The sequence below is a fragment of the Rattus norvegicus genome, chromosome 5, assembly GCF_021556685.1.
Source record: "Rattus norvegicus strain SHRSP/BbbUtx chromosome 5, alternate assembly SHRSP_T2T, whole genome shotgun sequence".
NCBI lineage: Eukaryota > Metazoa > Chordata > Mammalia > Rodentia > Muridae > Rattus > Rattus norvegicus.
The window spans coordinates 147935039-147954377 of NC_141538.1; the positions used below are offsets into that span (position 1 = coordinate 147935039).

The 19339-nt window shown below is 48.8% G+C and overlaps 1 protein-coding gene across 1 annotated transcript; it reads right to left on the minus strand.

Annotated features, from left to right (window-relative positions):
* Positions 1-11842: 11842 nt before the first annotated feature.
* Eif3i (eukaryotic translation initiation factor 3, subunit I) lies at positions 11843-19295 on the minus strand. The gene is given in 11 exon segments (NM_001115035.1): positions 11843-12006; positions 12119-12211; positions 12754-12827; positions 13100-13189; positions 13293-13403; positions 14778-14905; positions 14982-15131; positions 16560-16625; positions 17848-17935; positions 19070-19162; positions 19255-19295. Coding segments are annotated over 11 exon segments (978 nt in total). The 5' UTR covers positions 19258-19295; the 3' UTR covers positions 11843-11924.
* Between the last annotated feature and the right edge of the window lie 44 nt (positions 19296-19339).

Below are 19339 nucleotides of genomic sequence, written 5' to 3' on the forward strand. Positions count from 1 at the left end.
GATGCTTCTCCATAGGGAGTGCTTCCTGGATTAACCTTTCTCACATTCCTCTGCTGGATAGCAGTCCTTTGTTTCCGAATCAACACGTAACGTGTGCCCTGTGTGTGTGTGTGTGCATGTGTGTATATGTGTGTGAGTGTGTATGTTTGTGATTGTGTACATGTGGTTTTTTTGTTGTTTTTTGTTTTTGTTTGTTTGTTTGTTTTTTGCTTTTTTTTTTTTTTTGGTTCTTTTTTTCGGAGTTGGGGACCGAACCCAGGGCCTTGCGCTTCCTAGGCAAGCGCTCTACCACTGAGCTAAATCCCCAACCCTGCTTTTTTGAGCTGAGGACCAGAACCCAGGGCCTTGCGCTTGCTAGGCAAGCACTCTACCATTGAGCTAAATCCCCAACCCCAATTCTTTTTTTTTTTTTCCCCCTTATGCAGCATCTCACCCTGAGCTGACCTGGAACTTATTCTGCAGCACAAACTGGCTTCAAATCCACAGGATTCTCCTGCCTCAGCCTCTGAACTGTGGGATTCCGTCCAGCAACCACCATGCCTGACACCACTTTCTACTCCTGGTCTTCCTCCCACCCAATTGCTGGGGCAACCCCAGGGCCTTGAGCATGCTCAGAAGAGTCTTACTGACTGACTCCACTCCGCTAGCCCTTTTCTCATTTCTAGCCGCAGAAGTGAATTTTGCCCTTTTGTCTACTTTCCAGAGCTTCTCCAGCTCTGGCTTGTGTCAGAGTCACCTGGAAAGCCTGCTAAGACAGATGGCTTCCCCCACCACTGGTTTCAGATTCTGTATGAGTCTCTGAGGCAGAGACTAATCTGCATGTCTATCAAATCCCCCTCTCGAAGGTTTCCCTGGTCTGGAATTTCATAGCCTGTTCTCTTTTCAGGCTTGCTTTTAGACAAGGTCTCACTGTGCAGCCGAGGCTGGCCTCAAGCTCTCTAAGCCTCCTCAGTGTCGGACATCTGGGTGTGAGGCTCTGAACCCAGCGACAGCTCTGTTTCATGCCTGGCTGTTTTCAGAGAGCAGCCTCAGATTTATCTATTACGCGCTGGGCGGAGACATCTTCCCAGCCCTCCACCACTCTGTCTTACTCTCTTCCCTCCCTCATCGAGTCCTCTCCCATCCTGTCATGTCCTATACACGTGTCTGATTTTTTTTTTCTTTTTTCTTTTTTTTCAGAGCTGGGGACCGAACCCAGGGCCACTTGCTAGGCAAGTGCTCTACCACTGAGCTAAATCCCCAACCCCACGTGTCTGATTTAATTCTGGGTTCCATAAATGAGAGAGAAAGCATGCAATATTTGCCCCCGTTTGGCTCAAAGCACCTAACATTACGATCTCCAGCTTGATCCATTTTCCTCGATCAAATGTTCGGTTTCATTCTCTTTATAACGAAATAAGATTATAATAATAATAAGTGTGCATACTTTCCACACTTCCCTCATCTGTTTGTCTCTTGATGAACCTCTAGGATGGATCCACACCTTGACTACAGTGACGAGTGTGGCAATGAACATTAGTTATAGAGTGTGGCCGTGGCATGGTTGACGGAAGGTTCTTATTGAGGTGTAAGGGAGAGTACAGCTGGGGGCATCTGAAAAAGTCCAGAGCAGGGAGAGAGAGAGCAGTAGACTAAACACAGCCGGCAGAATGGACCAGGCCGTGGTGGGGGGAGGGGAGAAAGAGAACTGAGGAGGACCAAGAGAGGAAGATAAAAGACAACTGAGAGAGTGCATGGCTGGAGAAATCCAAGATGCGGTGGTAGGTGGGTGGGCGGGTGGGTGCGTGGAGAGCCAGGATGCCAGCGTGGACTCTGTAACAGGTATTTTCTATTTTCTATGCTGAGAGAGCCTGCAGGCCAGCATGCATTTTGGTGTGCTAATAGGCACCAAAGTCAGCCACCTCTTTAGGGCCTGCCGGTTGTGCAGCAGGGGGCGTGTTCAGCTGTCCCTGTGGTCTGCTGACTTAGAATCCCAGGATAGCATAACTGGGTCACAATGGTGGTTGTTTTTAGTTTTTTTTTTTAATATTTATTTTATGTGTGTAGGTGTTTTGCCTGAATCTAGGCATGTGCACTGTGCCTACAGAGGCCAGAAGAGGAGGTTGGATTTCCTGGGACTTGCGTTACATATAGATGGTTTTGAGTAGCCACATGGGTGCTAGGAATCGAACCCAGGTCCTTGGGAAGGGCAGAAAGCACTCTTAACTTTGGAGCCATCTCTCCCGCCCCCTGTCTTAGTTTCCTAAAGGGCCTCCATGTTGATTTCCATAGTGAGCACTCAGGGTTACACTTCTACCCAAAGTGCGGAACAGTTTTTCTTTCTCCATAGCCCCACCAGTGTTTATTGTTATTTTCTCTCCCTCTCTCTCTTTTTCTTTTTTAAAACTTTATTTTTTATTTTATACGTATAAGTGTTCTACTTACGTGAATATATGCACACCACACGGGTACAGCGTTGAAGAAGGCCAGAGAGGGATTTAGATTCCAGGGAAACTGGAAATATAGAAGGTAATTAAGTAGGCCCCATGTGATGCTGGGAATCCAACCCAGGTCCTCTAAAGGTGCTATAAATACATACCCTTAACCACTGAGCTATCTCTTCAGACCCCATTGCTATTTTCTTTTTCTTATTTATTTGAGTTTTTTTTTTTTCTTTTTTTCTTTTGGTTCTTTTTTTCAGAGCTGGGGACCCAGGGCCTTGCGCTTCCTAGGCAAGCGCTCTACCACTGAGCTAAATCTCCAACCCCTTCTTATTTATTTAATATGTGTGAGTTCACTGTCAGAGCCCATTACAGATGGTGGTTGTGAGCCACCATGTGGTTGCTGGGAATTGAACTCAGGACCTCTGCAAGAGCAGTCAGTGCTCTTAACCACTGAGCCATCTCTCCAGCCCCACTACCCCCAATAGCTATTTTCTTTTCTTTCTTTCTTTCTTTCTTTTTTTTTTTTTTCTTTTTTTCAGAGCTGGGGACCGAACCCAGGGCCTTGCGTTTGCTAGGCAAGCGCTCTACCACTGAGCTAAATCCCCAACCCCTCAATTGCTATTTTCTTGATGGTAGCCATTCTAGGCGAGATGGAATCTCAGGGTATTGTATGGCTGTGTGAGGACGTCACCCTCAATGACTCTCACACCGCTTTATGTAGACCATAGACCTCCCAGGATTAGGAGACTGTAATATTCTTCCCAGAGGCCTGAGACAAGAGGCATCCCTCCTTCCTTTTTTTTTTGGTTCTTTTTTTCGGAGCTGGGGACCGAACCACCTTTCTTTTTGAAGCAGGGTCTCAATGAACTTGAAGATCAGTAACTTGACTGGCTGAAGGGTTTGGCTGTCTCTCCAGGCCCTGTAGTGCTGCTGTGTTTACCTGATCTGGGATCTGAACTCAGGGGCCATACTTGGTAATTGCCTTTACTCACCGAGCCTCCTCTAAGTTTTCATCCCCAGCCCCCACTCGGTGGATCACGAACCCTCAGAACTCCAGTCCCAACAGATGAGAGGCCCCTCTATGGACAGCAGGCACACACGTAGTGCACAGACACACATTTAGGCAAAACACTCATACCCATTCGATCTAAAAAAGAATATATTAAAAGTAAGTGCATGGGTGAATGGTTGAACGAGCCCTCTAGCAAATCAGTTGCGTTTCCTATTGTTTGTAGTTGCCAACTGAAGCAGATCTCTTGCTGGACTCGAACCCGGTGAGCACAGGGTTCTTGTGGGTCCCTCTATCAAAACCATGACCCCGTTTCATTGTGCGGGCAACTAACATTTAGTGAAAAGGAATGGAGTCAAAGGGCTGGAGTTCCTCAAGTCTGGACGCAGCAGAACTGGCCAGAGGATGTTGCCCAGGGGCAGGACTTCCAGCTGTGGGGCGGGGGAGGGCCCCTAGCGACATAGCTGTTTGCTTTTTAAGGTGGACCAAGGGGTTTCCCCGACGCAAGCTTCAGATGTGTGGAGAAAGAAGGCAGCTAAGTAAACCCACCCACACTTTCCAGCCCACCCACTAAGGCACAGGGGAACAAATGGTTATTTTTCTTTCTTTTTATGTCATCGAGGGGGGCCAGGACCCCAAAACTTTAAAAAAAATTCAGAACCTCCAGAGACCCAGAATAGAGGTAACTTTAGGTAAGACGGTCACCACCCTTTCACTGATCATGAAACTTAGACCTTATTATAATGGACTCTTGGTGGCGGTGCTTAGAAAACCTGAGAACCTGGGACGAGCAGAAAATGTCTATGGAACTGTGGTCTCTTCCAGAAGGGCCTCCATCCTGTCTCCAGCTGTCCTGCCTATCCTTAACCAGAGTTCTGTGGGGCTGGGTCTCAGGGTTACGCTAGTGAAATGGAGCTCCAGGAGCTGATCTGCCCACAGCTCAGCCCAAGCCAAACTCTGAGGTACGTGGCACCACCTGCTGCTGTCGCCAGGTCCCCCATCAGTGGCTGCCATTGTGGCTGGTGTTGACTTTTTCCAGCGAGAAAGGGTGGCACGCCCCAAGTTGAGACCCGGGAGAAGACCGGGTGAAGAGACTGCGCGGTCGGAGATGACGCCCTCCTACACAGTCGGATGTGTGCGGCTCGATCAGTCCATCTGCGGTATCTCAGGTGACTCGGGCACCACCACTCCACGCTCTAAGAAGCCGGGCAACCAGAAGTGGAAGACTTGCTGGGTCTCCGGTTGTATCCGGGCGTCCAGAGGGCGCCCTTGAGCCGCGGATGCTAGCCCATTTGTATTTAAGGCAGGGTATTTGCTGCTGTTGTTTGGTTGGTTTTTTTGTTTGGTTTTTTAATAAAAGGGATATTGTGGAAAGTGCTCTCTGTGTACATAGTGTGGCTGTAGGGCATAATCAAGAAGGAAGGCTTGGGGGTTGGTGCTTGAGATTCACGGAGTAGCAGGAACGGAGAAGAGAGGGTGACAGAGACCATAGCGAGTCTATCCTCAGGCGCTGTCCTTGGAATCAGCCACTATTTCTATTCTTCTAAGGCCCCAAAAGCTTGAGATCCGGCACTTCTACGCGCCACGCTGGAAAGCTGCGACAAGGGAGAGAAGCTCGCTAGGTGGGAGTGGTCTTAGGGGCCTCTCAGGAGGGAGCTCAGAAGAACAGGAATACATATGAGGTCTGATCCCTCTGTACCCCTAGACCTGGCTTTTGCCTCTCAGAATGCATTTCGACACAACCGGTTAAATATATCGGTGTGGCTCTCGTGTTACAGATACCTGAGCTCTTCCCAGGCGGCTTCCGAGCCCTCAGACACCACCAAGCTCCCAGCACACCGGTGGCTCACCAGTCTCGGGTCCCTAGGCATTTATTATTGGCCCATTTTAACCACTGCCTGGACACTTCCTGCCTGATCGTGACCCTGCCCCATCTGTGGTTCTAGGTGTCCCATTCCTCCGTCTACCTACCACCATCCACCCCCATCCCCTCTTGAAATTTTGTCCCTTTGTGAACCCAGGGCAGATACACAGTCTACTCTCGGCGTCCTTTTCCATCCCCACCACAACCCTCCCATACTCATACCCTTCCTGTCCATGCCTGCTGGCTTTTCTTTTGCCAGTTTCTGTGCGTAGGCTAAGCTAAGGCCTCCCTGAGCCCAGTCCTTGAAAACAGGCTGGGGCCCTGTCCTCAGGTTCTGCTATACTCTAGTCAGCCAACTTAAAGCCGTGCTAATGGGAACACACATCGGAGCCTAGGCCTTCATCAGGGACACAGGGATCAGCCTAGGCACTTATTCATGCCTGAATAAACTGGTGTAGGTGCAGGCCAAGGCTGCTATCCTGCTCAGACTGGTTCTTTATTGCAAGATCCTCTGTGGATGAATGAGGAGGAGGAGGGAGGAAGGTCTGTCGGGATGTGCTTGTCCACTTCCAAACCCTGTCTCTGCCTGAAGAGAAAAAGCGCCTCTTTTTTTTTTTTCCTCTTTCTTTTTTTTTTTTCTCTTTCTTTTTTTTTTTTTTTTTTCTTTTTTTTTCGGAGCTGGGGACCGAACCCAGGGCCTTGCGCTTGCTAGGCAAGCGCTCTACCACTGAGCTAAACCCCCAATCCCATTCTTTTCTCTTTCTTTTTATTCCTTTTCTTTTTTCTTTTTCTTTTCTTTTTGGAGACAGGGTTTCATCCTGTAGTCCTGGCTGTCCTGGAACTCATTCTGTAGACCAGGCTGGCCTTGAATTCGGAGGTCTACCTGCCTCTGCCTCCCAAGTGCTGGGATTAAAAGTGTGCGCCACCTCCTAACGCTTGACTGAAACTGACCTCCTGTCTCATGCCCTCTCTGGTTGCGAGGCCTGCACAGATGTGTGCTTGTTCCCTGCCTTCAGGTCATGTTAGTGCCAAGAAAAAGTCCCGAGGGAGTTTGTGTCCTTTGGAGAGAGAAGACTGTTTCCCTGTAAGCACCCAGAACTCTCATTATTTGCTTATTTATCTGCCGTGGAGCACAGAAGCTGCCCTGTGGACATCCCAGTATGACAGAGGGTGAGGAGGTGAAGCACAAGGCGACTCCTTGTAGTCAGCTGAGGGTTTCTCAGGGAATGGATGGTTTCTGTTTGTTTGCTTGTTTGCTGGTTTATTGTAGGAGAGTGGTTGTGAGGAGGGGGAGGGTAGCTTCCAGACAAAGTTTCTCTGTATAGTAAGTAACCCTGGCTGGAAATGTCTGTGTAGACCAGGCTGGCCACCCACCTGGCCTGCCTCTGCCTCCTGATTGCTGGGATTAAAGGCTTGTGCCACCACACCTCTCTGAGAATGGGGTGATATCTAAGGACCCCCCTTGCCCCCCGTGTAGGAAAAGGAGATAGATAGAAGGAGGGTGAAGCATGTCATCAGGGGAAACAGCCAGGGCCCTGGTCTTCTGTCCTGTTTGTAGATTTGTATATGGTTCTGGGTAGTGGGGGCAAGGGGGGGCTGTTGTGGTAAAATTAAATAGGAGGTTTCTTTTACCCGAACTGGTGCTGGAACCGTGGGGCCTCATGTTGGATATTTTCAGCTCAGTCAGCAAAGCCTCTCACCTGCTCCAATATCACACTGCCGATGGCTACTCTCTGAGCCTGGCAACAATCTCTCTAGTTCCCAAGGCAGGTTGCCACCATGCCAGACATACACATCTCAATTCCGTGGCATCCCAGTGTGTCCGTCTTGAATTCAATTAAATCGCCACATGAAAGAACATACAACACAATAACCTCTGATCCAATTGATAAGATATAATTTGCTCATCTAGACATACAAAATCCTGTACACATCCATCCCTTAAGAATATTCATGGAGGGGGTGTTGGGGATTTAGCTCAGTGGTAGAGCGCTTGCCTAGCAAGCTCAAGGCCCTGGGTTCAGTCCTCAACTCCAAAACAAACAAACAAACAAACAAACAAACAACCAAACAAACCAAAAACCAAAAACCAAAACAAACAAAAAAAAGGCTGGAGAGATGGCGCAGCAGTTAAGAGCACCGGCTGCTCTTTCAGAGGTCCTGAGTTCAATTCCCAGCGACCACATGGTGGCTCACAACCATCTGTAATGGGATTCGATGCCCCTCTTCTGGTGTGTCTGAAGACAGCTACTCTGTATCTTATGCCTTAAATAAATAAATAATTATTTTTTAAAAAAAAGAACATTTATAACAACCTGTAAATGTGGAGAGGAATCTTAACATCCGCCTCCATGTTCTCTCGAGTCCTCTCCTCTTGCCCCAGTCTCCTCCTCCTCTAAAACTTTTCTCCCACCCATCCTTCCTTCTCCTCCAATGACAGGCCTCATTCTATCCTGTACCTGCCTTCATCTGCATAATGACATTATCCTACAGGGGCCATGAGGTTAAAGGGAGGGTGAGGACAGAGCAAAGGTGTTGAAAGATGTTCACTGTAAGCTTAAGATTTTTCCTAGACAGGCTGAGGTCACTAAGGGTGTCAAAAAGGCTTGAAAAAAACGGGGCTGGGGATTTAGCTCAGTGGTAGAGCGCTTACCTAGGAAGCGCAAGGCCCTGGGTTCGGTCCCCAGCTCCGAAAAAAAGAACCAAAAAAAAAAAAAAAAAAAAATCTCTCTTAAAGGACCTGGGAGGAAGTCACTGGTGATCTTGAGTGGAGCAGTTCCTGGAAGGTAGGAACAAATACAGATACAAAGATTATTGTTTCTCTTATGAGAGGGGAGGGGGTTATAGGGCATTCCATATCCTGTGAGAGCAATGTACCCCTTTCCAACAAGGCAGATCACCCCAAGGTTTGTAGGTGTTCCTCATTAGAATAGGAGGAGTTCTCAAGGAAATAGAATCTTCTGTGATGCGGTGGTTTGAATAGGTTTGGCCCTTGAATGCTTGGCCCATAGGCAGTTGCACTATTAGGACGTGTGGCCTTGTTGGAGGAAGTGTGTCACTGTGGGGGACAGGCTTTAAGGTCTCCTATGCTCGAGCCATGCCCAGTGTAGCACACAGCCTCTGTCTGCTGCCTGCGGATCAGAATGTGTAACTCTTGGCCCTTCCAGCACCATGTCTGCCTGCACAATGCTGTGCTTCCTGTCGTGATGATCATGGACTGAATCTCTGAAAGTATAAGCCAGCTCCAATTAAATGTTGCGCTTTATAAGAGTTGCCTTGGTCATGGTGTCTGTTCATGGCACTAGAACCTAAGTAAGACAAGTGGGTTCCATGTTCAATAGATTGGGCTCCCCAAAGGGTGCTTTTTTTTTTCTTTCTTTCTTTTTTTTTTTAATCACATGGGCTTCTGGGAAGATTGTGTCTCTCCCCTTGGGATGGAATTCCTGCTCTGCTCACAGGCTGGGCTCACCAAGAACCTGAGCCAGGTAAGAGGAGGCCCAGTTAGTTCTCGTTTGACTAGGAGAGCTTTGTATGCTGTGGAGGCCAGATTAGCACACAGAGTTGTCTTCTTTGGCTAGAATGCATGTAGGAGGCCCGGTGTACCATCTGCCTGGCAGCCCAGGGTAGGAATTAAATTCCTACCTCATGAGACTGAGCTTGGGCATAGCTTTCAACCCTGGCACAAAACTATGACGTGGTACAAAACACACAGAGATTATTTATTTATAAATGCATAATCTAGAACCCGGTGTATTTTATTTTTGACCTGGTCACCCAGGCAGGGAAGACTCCAGTGGCCACTGTTGATAAGCCCTGGACCCACAGGGGAGGAGCCTGTATCCTAGGAAACAAAGCTGAAGGTACAGACAGCATCCTGCTTGTGATTGTGCTGTCTGAACTCATCCTGGGCCCTAGGAACCGGATTATGACTGGGTTCTAAGAATCGGGAGGGTGAGAGGATCCAGGTCAGTGGTCAACCCATGCCTTCTATCCAGAAACCCTGCTTCCTAGTGCCCACTCCTTCTCCCTGGCCCCAGACTTGACAACCCTTCCAGTTGTATTATCCTTCTTGGCTTCCTCCTGTGCCTGTCCCAACATGAGGCAACCAGCTTCCTCCCCCCTCCCCCCGCACTGCAGGAGGCAGTTAGTTTACTACTTCCTGAGGTTGGTACAGTTTAGGGAGGGGCTGCTGTTGGCCCTGCTGGGACATACCTTCCTTGGCACTTCCTTCCGCAAGAGTGAAGAGAGGTCAGCATGCAGAAGGGGGACCAGGGCAAGTAGAAAATGGCAGATGCCCATTGTATCAGCAGCTCACTTGTCCTTCAAATTTCTCTTCTATGGGGCTGGGGATTTAGCTCAGTGGTAGAGCGCTTACCTAGGAAGCGCAAGGCCCTGGGTTCGATCCCCAGCTCCGAAAAAAAGAACCAAAAAAAAAAAAAAATTTCTCTTCTAGGTAAAATGAGCGCCCTTCCCTCAAGAATCACACTTCTCTTTAACTTCTGCAAACCCAGGAAGATGGTCCAGGACACACTGTACTCACAGCCAAGAACAAGTCCACTCCTGCTTCAGTAGTGATGGGTAGGGAGATGGAGCTGTGCGCAGGGGCTGTGGTAGTTTGAATCAGAATGGCCCCCATAGGCTCACAGATTTCACAAGGAACTGACACTACTTAAAAGGACTAAGAGGTGTAGCCTTGTCAGAGGAAGTGTGTTGCAGGATATATGATCATACTGTGAAACCCAAGATTCTATTGTTTACTGAAAAGACCTGTTTCTAGGTATGGTGTGGCCCAGCCTTAGCACACACCTTTTACCCGTCTGGTTGGAATAGAGACTCCCTTAAATCCCAAACAATGAAGGTAAACTTTGTAGAAGGAAACACCATGTTTGAAAGTGATGTCTAATTGAATGGCAGACAAAGTGACAAACCAAAGATTTGGCAGAAGAGGATATGCCCGACTCTCAAGAAAAGAGAGAGGAAAAGGGCTACTTAGGAGAGAGGGAACAGTTTTACTGGGACAGTCATACAGAGGCTGCAGAGAGAGAACAAGGTAAGCCTGAGAATAAGGAGCCAGAAGATTGGAACAGATTGTCAAAGTTAGTTTGAGGCCCAGCAGAGCAATTCAGTGAGAAGCCAGTTTGTGTCCACTCGGAGAAGAGATTCAGCCAGAACAGCTTTGTTGAACCGGCCAGCCAGACTTCAGTCAGAGTAAGAAAGGGTGAGCTTATTCAGCATCAAGTCTCAGAGGCTGAAAATACCCTAGGCCTAGGTTAGATTGTACAGAGGCTTAGAGGCTTCCAGGACAAGGCCTAGGTCACCAGAGAGAGGCAGAAAGCCTTGGAGATGACAATACATGAGAAATCAGTTACATTTTCAGAAGTGTGTCGTTATGGGTAGGTTTTGAACTTTCAAAAAGCCTCCTCCAAGCCCAGTGGCTTTTTTCCTGCTGCCTGCTTCAACTGCTTCTGTCTTTGTGCCACCATCATGCTGAAAATGGGACTGAATCTCTGAAACCATAAGCCCCAATCAGACGCTGCATTTTATAAGAATCGCTGTGTTCATGGTGTCTCTTTACAGCAGTGGGACACTAAGAGGTAGAGACTGGCTTGGCACACACGAGACTCAGGCTCAATCCCTCGTACCACACTAAAATCATTTTTAGCCACGTTGCCATGCACACTCCTCCCACTTAGGACACAGAGGCAGGCAGAACTTAGTGAGTTCTAGGACAGCAAGAGCTACATAGAGACACTGTCTCAAAACAAACACCCACCACCCAAAGAAATACATTTAGGGGCTGTGGAGTCCAGTGTTTGAGTACTTATTGTTCTTGTAGAAGACCTGGGTTTGGTTTCCATCACCCACATGGCAGCCCACAACTGTGTGTAACTCCTTCCAGGGGACATCCTCTTCTGGCCTTCATGGGCACCAGGCAAAACCACAACACATATGACATAGCGTGTTGCATGTGTATTATGTATGTGCTATGATACACAGGGGGGTCAGGTAGACAGTTTTCAAGTGTTGACTCTCTTTCAACATTTGGACCGGAGGGTTAAACCAGGTTACCAGGCTTGTGGGTTACAGGCCGTTGTGAGCTGCCCAACATAGGTGCTGGGAATGGAAACCAAGAGCCACCCACGCCACACCCTCGATTCCTTGGCCATGGCTTTCTGTGGAGCCCCAGAACCTGTGTCTTCGGTGAAGTAATCCCCAGTTCCCCTGGAGATTTCCCTCCCTGCTGGGTTTCCTCACCTCTCTTCCTCCTCAGGCCCTTTCCTGTGCTGGTCACGCCCACCTGAGCCATCAATTAGGGATAAGAGGGTAGGGGGAAGGTTCTTTGCCCACAGCCTGGCTTCTTGAATGTGGTGCAGTGGTTCTAAGCCTCTTGGATAAAGATGTCTACCACACAGGTGAGCCCGAAGCATGCAGAGTCTGGGTGCCGAGAGAAGACTCCAATAATAAAAGTATTCTTTATGATCAGCCACTCGAGGCTCAGTGAAGAAGGAAAAATGGTCAGGCTGCACAAAACGTCTGACAAGGAACTATTTTTAACAAACTAATTTATTCTTCAGAGTCTAAAACCTTCTGTGAGCAGCTTCCCTATTGTGGAGAGAGATCCAGCCCCTCAGGCCTCAAACTCGAACTCGAAGTACTGAGGGTCGAAGTAGTGGATGCGGACATAGCCGTCTTCGCCACCGCTGCTGTAGCTGGAAAGAGACCGATAGTCAGCTGCTGCTGTGGGAGGGGAAGCCTGTGCAGCCACAAAGCAAATGGGCAGAGACCCCCGGCCGCTGGGCTGTTTCCTCAGTGGGGCCATACCTCTTGCCATCGGGATGGAAGGCAACACTGTTGATAGGTCCAAAGTGGCCCTTGACTCTTCCAAACTCTTCCTCAAAAGCCAAATGGAAGAACCTGGGGTGGGGGAGGGGGTAGAGGAGACCCAGTTATTCCAAAAGGCACCGAGGCAGCATTCTACAAAACGAAGACTACTGAGGTAGTATTTTATGTAACAAAATTAATAAAGTAGAGGAATTAGGATAAAGGAGACATAAGACGAAGCAAACTACGAAGGAAAACTATGCAAACATCTGCCTCAATACACAGCTGGCAGTGCTCTAAAGCTCTCATAATATTAATTCATTTACTTAACATGCACAAAGGTGCATTACTGAGGTGAGCAATGTCCCACTAAACAGTCGAGAATCCCGGATACGGAGAATGTCATCTAGGCCCCCAGGGTTCACGATCCCTGCTGTTGTTTACAAACAGGGTCCCCTGTAGCCCAGCAGAGCAAGGAGCTGAGCTAAAGCCAAGGATGACCTTGAGGCTGGTGTGAGGCGAGCGCCTTAGCCAGCTGTATGTGCAGCTGATTTCATGACCCCACCTGCTGCACTGGACATCTGTCACGTTCCCTTTGATCCTCAGTGGTCAGGAGTCTGCTTCCTTCCCCTTACCTGGCCTCAAACTTGCCAATCCTGGTGGAGGTTGTGGTCACATCCATGGCTTCCTGACCACCTCCCAGCACCACCTAAAGGGAAGAAAGATCAGGGCAGCCAGGACTTAGGTACAGGCCTGTCCTCTGCTTTTCTGCTTATAACATCTCTCCACACAGTGGGAGGATCCTCAGGGAGGGGGTGAGCGGCCACTTCAAGGACCTTCTGCCACAAATCAGTCAGCACTGTAACCATGGTAGGAGTTCCTTTCTACCTGACACCATTTTCCCCATCTTACAGCCTAATTGTTGGGCAAACATCCAGACCCTAGATGCTTTAGCAGGAGGCCTGGACAGGGTCTTCTTACATGGTCATAGTTGGGAGAGAGAGCAGCCGAGTTGACGGGACGTTCTGTTCGGAAAGTCTTCTGATGTTCAAGACTTGTGGAGTCGAAGAGCTGGGAGGGAGGGGGAGAACCTGTGATGGGCACCTTTCCCGGCAGGTCGAACCAGTTGAATATGCATCAGGAGGGCAAGTGACTAGACCCCTACCCAGCTCACCTTAGCTGTGTTGTCCTTGGATGCGGTGACAAACATGGTCATGTCTCTAGACAACTGGATGTCATTGATCTGCCGGGAGTGTTCCTTAACGTTCACCAATACCTCTCCAGACTGGAGGGGGAGGACCAGTTAGACCCACGTGCCCGAGTCCAAGCCGCCATTCCCCAGAAGCCCAAGACCAGCTGAACTTGACTTGACACCTTTCTTACCCTCAACCTAATCTCTGACCCCTAGTCCCTCCCGCAAGCCTTACTTTTGGTACTGAGCTTGACTGACTCCACGTACTCTGTCACTGAGCTCAACCCCTGGCTCTTTTTTTTTTTTTTTTTTTGGTTCTTTTTTTTCGGAGCTGGGAACCGAACCCAGGGCCTTGCGCTTCCTAGGTAAGCGCTCTACCACTGAGCTAAATCCCCAGCCCCCCCACCCCCGGCTCTTTTTAATTAAAACAATTTTGTGGATGGGTGTGTGCCTGCATGTGTATATATACATGTGTCTGTGCCCACAGCTGAGAGGAGAGCCTTGAATCCCCTAGAACTGGAGTCACAGATAGCTGTGAACTGCCGAATGGGTGCTGGGAAAAGAACTCAGGTCCTCTGCCAGAGCAGCAAGTATTCTTAACCATCAAGTCATCTCTCCAGGCCCAGATGGCTTGCATTTTTTCAATGTGAGGCACAGCCCCACCAAGCTGTCTAAGGTCGGTCCACACGCAGTTGCAATTTCCTTTCTTTCTTTTTTTTCTTTTCTTTTCTTTTTTTTTTTTTGTTTTGGAGCTGAGGACTGAACCCAGGGCCATGCGCTTGCTAGGCAAGGGCTCTACCACTGAGCTAAATCCCCAATCCCCTCCTTTCTTTTTTGAGACTAAGTTTCACTATGCGTGCCTGGCTGGCCTGGAACTGGCTCTGTAGACCAGGCTGATCTCAAACTCAGATCTACCTGCCGTGGCCTCCCAACTGCTGGGATTAAACGTGTCAGGGCCTTAGCTGGGTAAGTGTTCTTCCACTGGGCTACATCCCCAAATTTTTGCTTCTATTTCTGTTGCCTATGGAAGATCTTCCTGCTGGAAGCTAAAGATTTATTCGTTTTTATTTTATGTGTTACACGTATTGTGCCTTTGTATGTGTGCACATGGGCACAGGTACACATGCAATGTGTCTTCCACATGCATGCCTGGTGCTTAGGGGCCAGAGGGTTTGAGAACCCCTGAACTGGATTAAGGACGGGTTGGGCTGCCCCGGGGTGCTGGAATCTCTGTGAGAGCGGCCAATGCTACTCTTACTCAGCTGAAATCTCTATTGTGGTGTCAACTTATCCTGACTTGTGCCCGTACTGTTTTTAAGCTGGCGTCTAATTCTGTTTCCTAGAACCTCCCATAGGACATAGCACTCTCTAGAGGCAGGAGATGCTTGTCTGGGCTCACTATTACATGTCCCTCAGTGTCCGGTGACACACTCCCAATACCTAATGTCTGATAACACCCGGCCTTACCTTGGCGCTGTACTGGTTGAGCTCTCCGCTCTCGTGGCCTGCGATGATGCACTCCCCCAGGGGACCCCAAACAGCACTGGTGATCTTGGAATCATTACAGGGGATCTTCATGTAGGGCTCGTTGCTGTCTGTGCAGAGCAGCAGGGGTCAGGCCGGGGGATCTGAAACCACACTCCCACCTCAGCCCTCCAATCCTATCCTCACCAATCTGGCTTGGATCCCGCAGATCAAAGAAGCTCACAAAACACTGATACCCCATCTGCTTGTCTGTGGAGAACATGATGATGTTGCCCCCAAAGTCAAAGCCACAGGTCCGCACGGCTGAGTTGGTCTTGAGTAGGGCCAGCTGCTTCCCTGGAGAGGCACAGTCTGTGTCACTCTGGTAATGCACAGGGTGGACCTGCCACTCAGCCACCAGTCTCAGCATCCTTCCCTGATAACTGCAGGTCATCGCTCCTGCCCGCTGCTGCTCTTTAGCTTCCTTCTATCCTCTCAGTAGTGCTTCCCATGAATCCTGCTAATGTGGCTCTAGGCACAGTGGGTTCCATGCTAAGTCTCCCCCTCAGACTCCATTCCTCCCCAGCATCCCCACAGAAGCAGATGCACAGCAATCCCTCAGCAGCCAGAATGATACAGAGCCATCCCATGCGTGCCCATGCGAGCCCCTCCCCTCCCCTCCCCTCCTTTAGCCTCCTCTACCCTCCTGTTTGCTCTTCTGCTTGCTCAAACCCACCATTGTGCTGCTTTTCCCTGCTCATCAAACTCCTCACTGGGCCAAGTTTAACTAAACAAGTTCTTTCTTAATAACCGAATCCTAGATGGGCAGTGGTGGCTCACACCTTTAATCCTAGCACTCTGGAGGGAGAGACAGGTAGATCTCTGAGTTTAAGGCTAGCCTGGTCTACAGAGTGAGTTCTAGGACAGCCAGGGCTTCATAAAGAAATCCTATTTCTAAAAAGTCAATCATTCAATCAATCAATCAATCAATCAATCAGTAATTTAAAAACAAAACAAAAAAATCTTAAGCCTTGACTGGAGAGATGGTTCAGTGACTAAGAGCACAGCCTGTTCTTACAGAGGATGCGGGTTTAATTCTCTGCACCCACAGGTGGCTCACAGCTTTCTCTAACTCCAGTCAGATCTGATGCCTTCCTTTGGATGCCATGGGCTCTGTACATACACAGTACACAAGATCTACATGTAGGCTAAACACACACATACATGTAAAGTTAAAAATAGAGAAGTTGTGCTGGAAAGACGGTGTAGCAGTTCAAAGTGCTGGCTGCTCTTCCAGAGGTCCTGCACTCGATTCCCAGGACCCACATGGCAGCTCGCAGCTGTCTGTAACTGTGGTCCTATGGGATGCAAAGCCATCTCCTGGTATGCTAATGTACACACAGACAAAACATCCATAAACATAAAATACATAAATCTTCAATTAATTCTACTTAATAAAACATTCCTGCTAATGAAGGCTCCAGCTAAGTGAACAGTGACCCTGAGGAGCCCATCAGGGTCACTCATCTCCACCCTAGGAGGCGCGCTGTCCCTTTCTGGCCTTCCGTGAACATGGCTTTTTATCTTGATGTAAGCTTCTTTTCCCAGCTACGTTCCTTGCTGTTCTGTCTGTTGTCTCTTACTCTCTAGACTAGAAACCACCTATGAACTTGTCTCTAGTTTTCCTGAACATATTATATTTGCTTAGACAGGTACACTGTCTTTGCTTAGACAGGTAAACTGTCGTTGGCCACTTTTGCTAAAAAGTGAATAACCCAGGTTTACCTGTTTCACAGTCCCAGAGACGACAGCTGTTGTCAGCTGAGCCAGTAAGGACATGCTTGGTGTCCCCTGAGAAAGATGTTAAGAAACATGACTTGGGCTGGAGAGATGCTGAGTGGTTAGAGCACTGGCTGCTCTTCCAGAGGGTCCAGGTTAGAATCCCAGAAGCTACATGGTGGCTCCCAACTCCAGTTCCAGGGGGATCTAATGCCCAAGTGTGGTTTTCAAGGGCACCAAGCACACATACATACAAACACCAGGCAAATCACTTCTAGACACAGAAAAAAAGAATGACTAGGGCTGGGAGACGTTCAACAGGTAAAATGCTCTGTGCAAACCTGAGAACCTCAGTTCAGATCCCCAGCACCCACAGAGAGACTTTAGTGTGGCTGCAATTCCCGTGCTGAGAGATGAAGACAGGAAGTTCAGTGACTGGCTGGCCAATTCTAGCTAATCAGGGAGCTATAGACTCAATGAAAAGTTGTTTTTGTCTCAAAACACAAGTTGGAGCCAGACAGTGGTGGCACATGTCTTTAATCCTTCCTTGAGAAGCAGGTACAGGTGGATCTCTGAGGCCAGCCTGGTCTACAGGGATTTCTAGGAGAGTCAACACTATCATAGTGAGACCCTGTCTTGAAAACAGACCAACCAAAACAAAAACAAACAAAAAACCAAAAACCAACCCAACAAACAAAGCTGGGATAGGTGGCTCATTGATTAGAGCATTGGCTGCTCTTCTGGAAGACCCAGGTTAGGTTCCCATCACCCACACGGTGGCTCCCAACCATCTGTAACTCCTGTTCTAAGGGATCTGATGCCCTCTGTCATTTTAAAGAAAATGGCTGGCACTGCACACACATGGTGCACAGACACATATGCAGGCAAAACTCCCGTACAGATAGAACTAATCTTTAGGGAAAAGAAAAAATGTTAAAAAAAAAGGTTGCAAATAACTTAAGACAAGACCAGATGCTGACTTCTGGCCTCCATTCGTCCCTGCACTTGTTCACACAGATTCACCACACATACACATATACATACATACAAAAGAAAATGACAACAGTTCACCTAGCCCCCATCTCCCAGTTCCGTCCCAAAGAGCCTTTCTCACTTTTACCTCAGAGCGACCTGACCTTTGAATTCCAGAACCTGAACGTGTCCTAGTTTCCCACAGGATGAAGCACCCCGGAGTAGAGAGTGTTATTCTCTAGACCACCATAGCATGCCAAAGCCACAACCTCAAAGCCAGCATCTCCAAGGCTGGCTGACCCACGGCAGGCAAAAAGGATACAGTCAGCATCCACACACCACACAGCTCCAGTGTGGCCCATGTAGGTGCCTAGCCTCTCGCCATTGACAGAATACCACACATTGACGATCTGGAAAGAGTAAAATGACAGGACGGGTCACATCCCGGAAAGATCAATAGCTTAGCTTGCACTCAAACCCTCGGTAGGCTCGAGCCAAGCCAGCCTTCTGCTCATTTATTAGAGAGCTGATAAAAGACCAGCTCCTGGGTTCTCCTCCGTTCCTAACATAAGCGGCAGAAGAGCCAGGCCTGCCACAGCACCCTCATACGCTTTTGTCTGGATTCAGGAGTCCAAGACAAGATTGAGTTCCAGCCTAAAAAAATCTTTCAGGTCCTGTTCAGCTGACTACAGATGACAGTAAGGACGCATGGGCTCTGGTGCTTTGTCACTAGCTCACCCTGTCATCTTAAATACAGGGCTTCTTTCCTTTAAATGGCTATGAGAGCTGAAGAGATGGCTCAGAGCTTAAAGAATACTGGCTGCTCTTCCAGACGACATGGGTTCGATTCCCAACACCCACACGATACCAACAATCTGTAGCTGCAGTTTCAGGGGATCTTCTGGCCTTCTCAGGTACCAGACGCACACATGCAGGAAAGCACCCATACACATAAAATAAAATGATTACACACACACAAAATATATATAATTTTTTTTTTTAAAGCACTGGGAGGAGCTGTACGTGGTAGCACACATTTGTATTCCTAAGACCAGGAGGCTGAGGCAGGAAGATGGAGAGGTTCAGGCCAGCTTGGATAGATACCCCACCCCTGTTAACAGCTTTCTTCAAAGGGCAGCTGTGACGCTCCAATAAAACCATGTCTATGAACCTTAAAATATAAGCGACTAACATACATGAGGTGCGGTGCAAAACTATTTAGAAGAATGACCTCACTTGCTGAGGGAGCTACTAAAAGCTTCCATGTTTTACTAAAAGGGAAAACTGTAGTTTAGAAGGGTTAAATTTCAATCTCTTAATTTTCTTCTCCCTGGGTACTCTTTCCTTTCATCCACCAACTTCTTCCAGATTTTCCTGGCAGAATGCTGTCGCTACCCTACTCCGGTTATGGGTGGTTTTCCCTGCTTTTCAGAGAAATATCCCTCCGGCAGCAAACCTTGTTCACCTCACCCTCTGTCCCGGCGGCGCGAACTCGCTCCCCCCGGTGCCCCGCCCGGCCCTCCCGCCCTCGCGCAGTCGCTCACGGGGTCTTTGGCCACAGTGAAAAGGAGGTCTCCTTCGCGGTTGTACTTGATTTGCGTGATGGACCGCTCATGGCCCTGAAGCAGGATGGGCTTCTGTGAGGACAGAACCGGAGTGTCAGTGCCTGAAACCCTGTCCCAAGTCTACTGAGGACCCCCGACAGCAGCACAGCGTGCCTGGAACTCACCATCCTGGCGGTGACGCGAGGAGAGAGGCAATGTGAGTAGGACCGGAAGAAGACTGGGGCGACTTCCGGATGTGAGGACTCCGCC